This window comes from Hydra viridissima, unplaced genomic scaffold (assembly GCF_058129835.1).
Source record: "Hydra viridissima isolate aposymbiotic clone 2 unplaced genomic scaffold, HvirCarnegie_v1 scaffold_2, whole genome shotgun sequence".
Lineage (NCBI taxonomy): Eukaryota > Metazoa > Cnidaria > Hydrozoa > Anthoathecata > Hydridae > Hydra > Hydra viridissima.
In genome coordinates, this window is record NW_028324301.1 from 8,920,335 (window position 1) to 8,931,804 (window position 11,470).

At 34.5% G+C, this 11,470-nt stretch overlaps 1 protein-coding gene across 5 annotated transcripts; it reads left to right on the top strand.

Annotated features, from left to right (window-relative positions):
- Positions 1 to 2,863: 2,863 nt before the first annotated feature.
- Positions 2,864 to 6,555, top strand: LOC149891786 (zinc finger MYM-type protein 5-like). Of its 5 annotated transcripts, none has more exons than XM_090079826.1 (4): positions 2,864 to 3,513; positions 3,638 to 4,280; positions 6,186 to 6,289; positions 6,451 to 6,553. In XM_090079826.1, the coding sequence occupies exons 2-3, from the start codon at positions 3,653 to 3,655 to the stop codon at positions 6,257 to 6,259; spliced, it is 702 nt and encodes a 233-aa protein (XP_089935952.1). In that variant the 5' UTR covers positions 2,864 to 3,513; positions 3,638 to 3,652; the 3' UTR covers positions 6,260 to 6,289; positions 6,451 to 6,553. The 5 variants fall into 5 exon arrangements, 4 of the variants coding, with proteins under 4 accessions (XP_089935952.1, XP_089935949.1, XP_089935951.1 ...); XR_016450116.1 differs by having other exon boundaries at positions 2,865 to 3,513; positions 6,186 to 6,348; positions 6,451 to 6,555; XM_090079823.1 differs by lacking the exons at positions 6,186 to 6,289; positions 6,451 to 6,553 and adding an exon at positions 4,356 to 5,623.
- Positions 6,556 to 11,470: the final 4,915 nt, after the last annotated feature.

The following is an 11,470-nucleotide window of genomic DNA, read 5'->3' on the forward strand; positions in this document are numbered from 1 at the left end:
TATTTTCATAAAAACGATTTCGTTAAAAACGATTCTTAAACTAAATTTTAACATGTATATACAAAAAAAAAAGATGAAAAAAAAAGAAAGGTTTTCGTAGATAAATCATTGTTTTTACATATTTTCATTACTTTAGATACTTGGAAAAGTTAGTTAATTTAAAATCTTACTTAAAAGGACAGTGGTATGGAATTAAGGGTTTGGGGACACCAGGTTTTTAAGGATTTGAATAAGTTTGGGAACAACAAATTTCATATTGGAGTTTTGGATCACAGTTAGTTTTTTTAGCGGGCCCCGGTATCTATGTGCAAACGTTAGGGCTTTCTCAATGCGATCGTTGGTTACATACCAGAGCGTGCATAATAGCACACAAATTTTTTCCTGTTTTAAATTATAAGTATTCCCTTTTACTACCAGATAGCACTTGGCATGCCTCCTCGAAGAAGTATCTGGGAAACATACCTTGTGAATAAATTTTCGAAGAAGCACCATCTATAATAATGTCAACTTTGGTTGGTTTGAAGACAGCAAATGTTTTTTCTGTTTGTCTACCAAACGCTATTGTGCTGGGGCATACTACAAAATCAAACATATTCGTAATCTATTGCGCTTCATTGAATGGTCATAGAATAAGGCTAGCATTGTCATTAAAAAATTACTTGTTAAATTTATGATTAAATGGCGCAGTGAAATTGGATTATATACCAATTATCCAAGTCTTACAAATACAACACCAGCTGGAAATGATGGATAATATATTGGTGGTACTGAGCATTTATATCTAACTCTGGAACATATAGAAAGTTTCATGTATGTCAAATTATCCACTCAAGATTGATAATTTAAAACTAACTACTTAGGAGCATGCGGTGTTAGAGTCTACCTTTTCTATGGTGAAAATGCTCTTGCTTTGTCTACGTGGCCTTCGCCTCGACGCACTGTGGGTTCAGTGGCTGTCTGTACTTACTCGCGCACGGGTGTTTCTGTTTGTATTGTCTCTACTGAATGAGACTGTAAAGAGACCAGACTAACATTAATTTCTTTATGTCAGTCCAATTCGCGAATAAGGACCTCTTGTATTGTATTTTTAGCAGCAACTGACGCTTTTCCAGCTTTAAAAGCCTATGCAAGCTTAACTTGTCATGCAGAAAAGGGTACTCAGTCCTGAAGTTTTTAATTCTCTTCATCAATTAACTTTCACTCATGTTATCCTGTGAAAGTTGAGCATGTTTTTTGGTCTCTTCGTTTGAACTAGTGTGTTGAGCCCAAGCTGGACCTGTTACATTGACATACTGAAGTGTGCTTAGCATCATACTCGAAAGCATAAGAGCTAATCAGAATTTGTGATAAGCCTCTCCTGCGATGGTAGACAGTGCATATTGCAACACTGGGTTGTTGTCTAGATCATTCTGAAGCGTAATCTGGTCTCTCATTGGAAATACCTTTTTAAGTAGACTTTTATATGTCCGATTTACATAATCGACTTACAATGTATTGAATTTAACAGGAGTCATATGTAAAAGTTCATAGTGCGTCAAAGCACGTCTAAAATTAAAAATCTCTACGAGGTTCGCAAAACTGGTTTATTCAGATTTTAGTAACAAAATAGAAAAAGACCATAAGTACTTATATTTTTTATCTGCAACAACGATAAGTAAGCAGCAAACCCGCATTATTTAACGCTGAGGATAAAAGTACATAACTTAAGAGTGCCCACCTCGTCACTGATTTAATGACTACATGAGTTTTTTTAAAATGTAATATATACTGTATCAGTGAGATGGGCTAAGAGCTCAGTTAAAGCAAGGAGCTAGTGTTAGTTGATCAATCGCTTCATATTTACAACTTTGTGTGAATCAAGGACGTTATCTCAGCGATTGATCAAATAAACTTCAAGAATTTAAAGCCGGCGCCAATTTTAAACTGTTTACTAATAGATTAACAGGCTCGAATCATGATTTTAATAAACTAATGCGTATTGAAATTTTACTGATTTTATCAAGAAATAATCTGCTCGCATTTGATCCTTTACTACAACCTGTGAAGCAAGAACTTTATTTGCATCGGAAAATTTTTTTAACAACTGACGCTGTCTCAGTTTGTCTCTGTGAGCGCAGAACATGCTGCTAAGGTTTCAGTAGTAAAAAGATTCTTATGTTGGTATTCAGTTGGTTACTTCAGCTGTGATTTATAAAATACAGCTGAAGCAACCAGCCGAATTATACCAACCAGCTAAATTATACCAACGTCATTTCTCTCTGAAAGCGCGGCTGCTATTTTTTCACTAGAGCACGAATCCTAGCTGGCTCAGAATTTCGAAGACATTCACACGTGGCTATATTTGAGCATAAACCGCTGATGGATAATGTGCTATGACCACAGCAGTTTTGGCATGGTGTTAGCAACTTTCTTTTTCGATATGTATGGCAACGCCCACCTAAATATCTTTTTCTCCATGAACCTTTACTTGATAAATAATCAAAGAATCTTTTTTTATAATCAGTACGCAACCTTTTCTGTAATTTAAAATAATTATCAATCGTTATTATATTAATACAAATATATTATCAAACTATGGATCCGATAACAGCTGAGGCGATCTCTAGAAACTAGCTTAATTAGAAGTGATCAAATTCGTTGAGTTGAGTAAAGAGGTTGCTTTTTTGAAAGCAGCACCGTGATAGCCAGTGCCGTGGCAAAGGCCCCCCAAACCCCCCATTTGGGGGGGGCCCACGAGATATAAGGGGCCCGTTTTTTAAAAAATGATAAAATTTTTTATGGCATTTTATTACTTTAACAGATAATTATCAATTATATTCAAACTATAAAATAAAATAAATGCTACTAAGACAATTTTAATGTGAAAAAAAACAACTGATGAGAATGGACATCCTTGTTTAGTTTCTGTATCTATATAGTAGCTTAACTCTAAAATTTTTACTCATACTTTTATGAAAAACACGGAATTTTTTAATCTTGACATGTTTCGTAGTTAACATACTACATTTTCAAAAGATTAAATAACAATTTAAAACTCTGGATATAAATATAAAATCAAAATTTGAAGACATTACAGAGAAATATTAACCGACAAATAGAATTGTTACAAACCAATAAAAATTATAATACAAATTATGATATCATAAATAGCATGCAAAAAATTATGTAAATAAAACAAACTAGATTGACAAATTTATATTATAATGAACAGTTTATTTAAAGATGAGTTTTCCTATTTCACATGGAGTTTTCACACCGGGATATTTCCCGGTGGGCCGTCAGCAATACAACATTTTAAAATTTTATAATATTTTAAAAAGTATTTTCTTTAATTTTTTTAATAACTTTCTAGAATAGTAATAAAAAATTGTGAGTTGAAATACGATTTGAAATATTGATTTCTGCGTGTCAGTTGCTTCATTTGACTGTATGATGTGTGTGTAGTTGGTTAAACCGAAACGCAATCGTCATTATTCAAAATTCGTAGTGAGCGTGGCTGAATCAGCTGAGCCGGTAAGTTTATTATTTTTAGGAGACATTATTATTTTTCATTTAATTTATTTGTATAAATTAAATAGGTATAGTACTATAGTAGGACCTAAAAGTAAATTTTATAAACTATCTGTTCTATTTTTAGGTATTAATTATTGGAATGAAGAAAGTGAAAAGTGGTGCAGCTAAGAGAAGAGAAGCAGCTGCAGCCAGGGAAGTAATAACTAAGTACCCCAAACTTACACAATTTTTGAAACCAGCAGTTCAAGCTGATGGTGAATCAGTAGCAATAACAGAAACCAATAATGATGTTACAGCCAATGCAGAAAATGATTCTGTTTCTTGTTTTGGTTTGTCTGCTGAAGGAGACTCTAATATGGCAATCTGTGAGTGTATACCAACTGCCACAACACTGCCACTTCTTTTTCTCAGTGATGATCCTTCTGATTGGCCAGAAAATGTTTCTGATGCACAGAGGTGTGACATTGTTGAACGTGGTGTAAAGCAAATTGAGATAGATTTTCCACACAATCAAGAAAGACGACGATTTTCAGTGACTTATTATAAACGACAGATGAAGAATGGAGAAACTATTGTACGGTCATGGCTTGTGTATTCTATGAAAAGTAATAAAGTTTTTTGCTTCTGTTGCAAACTTTTTGGTATATCAGATTCACCATTCCGACAAGGGATGAACACATGGGAAGGTTTATCCAAAAAACTGAATGATCATGAAACAGGAAGTACACATCTCAGGTGCTTTGAACAGTGGATGACATTACGAAAAGGTAAACTGTTTTAAAAAAAATTTTGTCATTAAATATAATAAATATTTATATATTTTACCAAATTCAACATTGCAGGCATAATGAATCAAACAACCATTGATGAGCATCAATACAAGTTGCTTCAAAAAGAGCGAAAATTTTGGAGAGCAGTATTGGAACGATTACTAGACATCACTCTATTTCTTTCTGCGAGGAATCTTGGATTCCGTGGTTCACAAGAGGTCATTGGTTCCAAGAACAATGGAAACTTTCTTGGGTTGTTTGAATTGATGGCGAAGTATGATAGTGTGCTCGATGAACTTTTACGTCGGATTCAGAAGAAAGAAACTAATGAACATTATTTGAGCAATGATACCCAGAATGAGTTGATTGAATTGTTAGCCAAGGAGATTGAAGCCGAAAACCTTTCCAAAGTAAAGAAAGCGAAATATTTTTCCATTATTTTGGATTGTACGCCAGACGTTTCACATAAAGAACAAATGAGCATAATCCTACGATCAGTAGTTTGCATTCCTGGGACAGGTATCAACATTTCTGAAAATTTCTTTGGATATCTCAAGGTAGATGATACCACTGGAAAAGGGCTTTTGGATGCCTTTCTAGATCAGACAAAAAAGTGGGAATTAAATATTCTTGACTGTCGAGGCCAATCCTATGATAACGGTGCTAACATGAAAGGAAAGGCAAAGGGTGTTCAAGCTAGGCTTCTTCAAATGAATCCCAAAGCTCTATATGTTCCGTGTGCAAACCATTCACTTAATCTAGTCATTGTTGACAAATTGTTGGTGCAAAGTCATCCAATTGTCTAGACATTGTTGGTGCAAAGTCATCCAACAGTGCAATTACTTTTTTCGGAGTTCTTTCAAGATTGTATACACTCTTTTCATCATCTCCTGCTCGATGGCATATTTTAAAGTCATGTATACCCATTTCTGTCAAGCCTCAATCCGATACCAGATGGGAAAGTAGAATAAACTGTGTGAAACCTCTTCGCTATCACCTGAAAGAGATATTAGAGGCATTAGAAAAATTGGAAGTGTATGCTCTAGAGAAGAGAGATGGCGCAACAGCTACAGAAGTATGTTCGCTGATGGAATATATGATGACATGGCCATTCATATTGTCAATCGTTATTTGGTATGACGTTTTATACCAAATTAACAAATCAAGTAAGCTTCTGCAGTCCTCTACAACTTCCCTTGATGTCTTGGATAGTGAAATAAAGGCCACATATGCATTTCTTCAGCAATATCGTGAAACTGGATTTTCAGACGCACACATGAAAGCATCAGAAATCGCAGAAGTGTTGGACATTGCAAAAATTTTTCCAGAAGTGCGTTCCCGACAAAAAAAGATGATTCATTCATACGAGTGTGCCGATGAAGCTCACACCATCCAATTAGAACAGAAGTTTAAAGTTGATTTCTTTTTACCACTCCTTGATATGTCAATGGGATCAGTAAAGGAGCGTTTTGAACAAGTCAGTAGTATCACAGAGCTCTATGACTTCCTATACCGTTCTGAGAATCTTATTCAAATCTGTAAAGAAAATTCTTTGTCTTTATATTGCAAAAATTTGCAAGCAAAGCTTGGCGATATAGATTCGGATGATCTGGAAATGGAATTAAAACGATTTGTCATAGTGGTACAGGAGAAAGAAAGTACTCACATGAAATCTGCACATGATTTTCTTAATTACATTTATAAAGAAGAGCTGCAAGAAACTTATCCAAATCTTGCCATTGTGTTACGCATAATCCTTACCTCACCAGTAACTGTCGCAAGTGCTGAACGTAGCTTCAGCAAGCTAAAATTGATTAAGACTTTTCATAGGTCAGTATATTTAATCTTGCTACTTTATACATAATAGATGTAGCTCTATGCATTTCTTTTCACTTTTTATAGGTCAACAATGGTTGATGACCGCTTGTCTTCTCTGGCGATGCTGTCAATTGAGAACGATGTGGCAAGAAAATTAAATTATGAGGAGATAATCAACAAATTTGCAAGTATGAAAGTTCGCCACAAGTCATTTCTGTGACAATTGTGAATATGTGATTTATTACAGGTTTTGAAGTATTACCAATATAATATAACAAACATTATTCTGATAATTATCCGTACATATACGTTTGTCTATACTTATATGTCTTATTTTTGATGTTTTTAGCCTTTAGAAAAAATGTGACGCATATATATCCTGTAATGTGATGCCACAAAAATAGGGCCCAAAAAAATGATTTGGGGGGGGCCCAAATGTACCACGCCACGGCACTGGTGATAGCAAATGTACTGAGGTCTGTACATAAACCCAAAACTATCTCTGCACCGAGGCTCCAACCTATACCAGTTTTGTTAGAACCATTTTTGGCTTCTAGTGCTGATTGTGAAGAATTTTTTAATCGATTTTAAGATGAATACCAAAAGAACTTGATTCTTTTGTTGTCAGTAAAAACACTTCCCTTCCGAAGAAGTTCAAATGTAAAGACACCACAATATATTTTAAAAAGAGGTTATAAATAAAAAAAAATTAGAGTTTGCCCATTCGAATTAACAGTTTTTTTATAAATAAAAAAACTGTTAATTCGAATGGGCAAACTCTCTATACTATTTTTAGTAAAACACTGGTCACACCAATCAACAAAATATCGGGAACGAATAGGTGGAATTAGTTTTGATGGCATCAAATTTCCAGTGTAAGTTTCTGATATCTTAAAGTTTGAGAAGCAGAACTCATATCTCTCAATGAATGTCTTTGGTTAGAATTTGTCGAGGACTGTCAAATTATAAGCAAGAAAGCACAACGAACTGTAATTCCAAAAGAGGGTAAAAACATCTTAAACTTTGTAAATCATCATAAACAGATGACTTTGAACCATTGAATCAACCTGTTAATAAACTTATTTCAAACTGCTCTCGCCAGACCTTTAAGCTGGTCCCATGCAACTATTGCTATGTACTACAGTGATGGAGTGATGGAGCTGTTAATACACAGATATTGTACAATTATGAAGATGCTACGGAGAGCTTCTTGACTGTTATATATGTGATTAGAGATTCGACAGACTAGATGTTGGAAGTATGGATAAAGTCGAGACCACTGTCATATCTCATGAAAATGCCAAGATGCTTCGCATAATGAGTACAATCTTAAGCTACGTATCTATCCGAATAACATGAAAAATTACCCAAATTTTGGTGTTGGGCAGTTCCAGTTCATCAGAAGTTTGCAATGCCTGAACTTTCTGCCGGAGCGGTTGGTAAAAGGCCTAGAAACGGATAACTTAAAAATGAATAGCAAGGATTTAACAGATGATGGTTTGAAATTATTATGCCGCAAAGGTGTGTACCCATAAGATCAAGTTGACAGGCATGAGAGCTTCAATGAGACAGAGTTTCTACCGAAGGGTGCTTTCTATAGTCAGGTGACTTGAGATTATATTACAGACGAAGACTATCAACGTGAGCAGAAGGTTTGGAATGCATTCGGATGAAAAAAGATTTGCCAAGGCCAACAATCTACTGTTCCCGAAATACAACTCAATGTCAAATAATTGGATTATATATGTCGTTGCAAATAACCCATATGGATGGGCTATAAATCAATTTTTGTCTGAAATTGAGCTCCACTATTCCTTTGCTTACTATTGATAAAGTGTTTGCAAATGCAGAGTATGGATATTGTAGATGTTGATATTCGATATCCTGAAAACTTGTACGATGCTTATAGCAGCTGGAAGCAATAATTCGTACCTGAGTCATCAATTAGTGGCTATCAGTATAGTTTAGTATTTAAACTGGGGGGAGGGGGAGAGGTAAAGTTATCAAGTGCATGAAACTGCTCCCGAATCTACGAAAAATGGATATGTCGTACATTATCGAAACCTTTAACTTTATCAAACGCTGGGTATACGTGTAATAAAAATCCATCGATTGGTCCATTACAGCCAGGCAGTCTGTATGACATATTCAGCTGAGTACCAATCTACCGATGAAGACCACCCCAAAAGTTTTGAAAAGGAATTATTCAAACTCATGAACTGCTCAATCTTGGGAAAACTATGGAGAACTTGTATAAAGCCCATTATGGTTGCCTTATTCCATTGTGAGGTTGGGTGCGCTGCCTTTATGAAGACTCTGCATACTTGTAGCACAAGGTATCAAACAGAGACCTGGTATCAACATATAGCGCAAAAAGCGAACTTAAGTAGATCAGACCATTATATGTCGGCCAGGGGGTTCTCCACTCATGCAAACACTTGATGTACAATTTTGGTATAACAAACATAAGATTAGATATACATATAACATATAACGAGGCTAGTTCGATATATACCGACAGCTTGTTATTCCAGTTTGAGAATGAAGATGTCTAAAAACACATTCAGGCACCCTCTTTATGATTATGATTTCAGCGAATACTCAGTAGATAGTACATAAAACAAGAAGATAGTTGGTAAGTTTAAAGTTGAATGTAACAGTTGCTTAATTAAGTTTATTAGCTTTTAACCAAAGATGTACTTACATCTAATAGGCTAGTAGTGGAAACAAACTCAGAGCCAACGGTGTCCAAAGAGTAATGGTTAGATCTGCGCCATGTGTTGTACAAACAGAGCTTCAATGAGCACAAGGAGTTTAAACGCAAATAAGTAGCCATTAGAAGCCATGACCACCAATTGGGAGTATACAAACAGAAAAAAATCATTCTTAGCTTTCTGGACACAAAAAGTTGATTGCAGATGATGAAAAATCATTCTTAGCTTTCTGGACACAAAAAGTTGATTGCAGATGATGGTATTACAACCAGAGCCTATTAGCGGAGCTATTGTCTTTCAGGGCTTCTGCCTCCTTATATCTTTAGGCAATTTCGACAGAGGTTAGTACGTATTTATAAATTTTGCGACCTATACTATCAGGTACTGGTGAACTGCATTGGGTCAAATTTTATTGAACATGGGTTGCAGAATACAGCGTGGAACAGACAAGTATTTTTACCAGAATGTTTGTCGTTTTAGCTATGTGTATACAACCTCTTTGTTTACCTTGGCCTTAACTTTTAACTTCTTGACAGCAGTAATATCACACCAGTAACCTTTTGGGCATTAGTCCTAATGTTCGCACATAAGTACCGGGGCCTGCTTGCATGAGTGCATAAAAAGCTAACTATCCCCACAACCCTATAGTGCTCTTAAACTAATTCAGACTCTTATAAAGTAAAACCAGATGTTCTTAAACCTCTATTCTATACTCCTGGGGACATTAAATGTAATTTGGTACGAACATGGATGCCCACCGGATAACTACAGAAAGGGGTATAAAAAAAAACTGTTATATAATTGAACAAGTTGTGTGTTTTTTTTTAAAAAAACTCTAATATTATCGCCTTCCAACTTTAGTAATTGTCTTTTATTAGGAATAGTGTCAAAAGCTTTAGCTAAATCCAATGGTATTTCATCAACTGGGATGTTACTTGCTTAACAATATGATGAAGTTCAACGTTGCCAATAGATTTGTTGTACACAATTTACTTTTCACAAATGCATGTTGCTCTTTTCAAATGAATTTATTATCATACAGATATTTTTCTAAACATGATCTAAGTATGCCTTTTGATATTATACATGGAACAATTACGAGTGATACTGGTCCATCATTTCCTGGATCAAGTTTATCTTTTTTCTTGAACAATGGTGTGATGTTTGAAGATCTCCACTGTTTTGGATTCTGTTTGTTAAAGATGCTCTTAATGTTAATGTTAGGTGATAAGCGATTGAACAAGTTTTATATCTAGGTTCTCTTTTCATCCCAATCATTTTTCTTCGGTTGGAGTTGATCAAAGCTGAGTTTTGCTTTGTTTTTTCAAGTTCAATCGGCACAAAACTATTACACGTTTCAGTAACATGAAATATAAACAAGTACATCTCTTGAATACATCTCTTGAACCGACTTGTTTTCAAAACATTTAAACTAATTTACGTTTTCAAAAATTCTAGATATATTTGCCTAATCTCCTCTCCTATAATCAAAAATATATCGAATCTTGGTCAAATTCAATTTCTCTTATATGTAAGGTAAAAGCTCTGAATGAAACAAAATGCCCTTTGCTGATGTTTCCCAAGACTGGATTAGAAACCTACGTGACACACTTGATTCGCAGGTTGTGAATAAAAAATCGAGCTTTTTATTAGAGGTCTCATTACCATCATTCATAATCATTTCCACCGCTCCATCAGACCAATTAATCAATGGAAAATTGAAATTTCTCATAACTAATAGATTTAAATATCATTTTATTCAAATAACTTGCAACATATCAACAAAACCATCTGGTCTAAAATAATTCCAATTAAGTACTTATCAAACTTATTACTAAAACAGTCCATACCTTTTTGAGCTTGCTCTTGCCAAAATATGAATCATTAGGCTTATATGACCTTATTCTCTCATCAATATAAATAGCAATTCTACCTCTTCTTCTTCCAACTTCTTCTTCTACCACCTCTTTATATATCATATCCATACAACGAAACAGCTGTTTCTTTAAACCTAGTTTCAACGGCTCTAACAATCTTAGGCACTACACAAAAGTTTACATTTATCCGTTTTATTTTTAAGCGAAGTAGCGTTAAAATATACACAATTTAAGGTATTTACTGAATTCTTTCTATTTGTTTTGTGTTGACGCTTCTTTTCTAAGTTTGACAACTTGATTGCCACGTATTCCAAATTAAAAGGGTGAATCTGTTGTTCTAAGATTCTTTCAGCTTCATTCATATCAGGACTTACATATATCTTATCAAAGCCGTTTTCGTTCTTCAAATTCTTTGATGCCAATAAAAGATGATTTCTCAAAGTAGAATCTTTCGGTTCGACTAAAATAGGTTTATTAATCTTGTTTGATCTTAATTTTTTAATATATGTAGACTTGATATCACTTTTTTAACTGCTCTCAATAAACTATCAACTTTGTCCTTATCCTCAGCTGTTTTCTCAGTTAGAGCTACTTTGCTTGATTCAGCTCTACCATATATCATCTTATCTTTCGCTCTTTTCTTTCTCTTATTTTTGCTCATTAATAGCAGCATTGACCACTACCAATTGTTCTTGAAGTTTTTTTTTTCCCTAATGGTGACCCAACCCTTAATGTTGTTGGTAACAGAAGTATTGTTTTCGTTATCACACTTGAATTT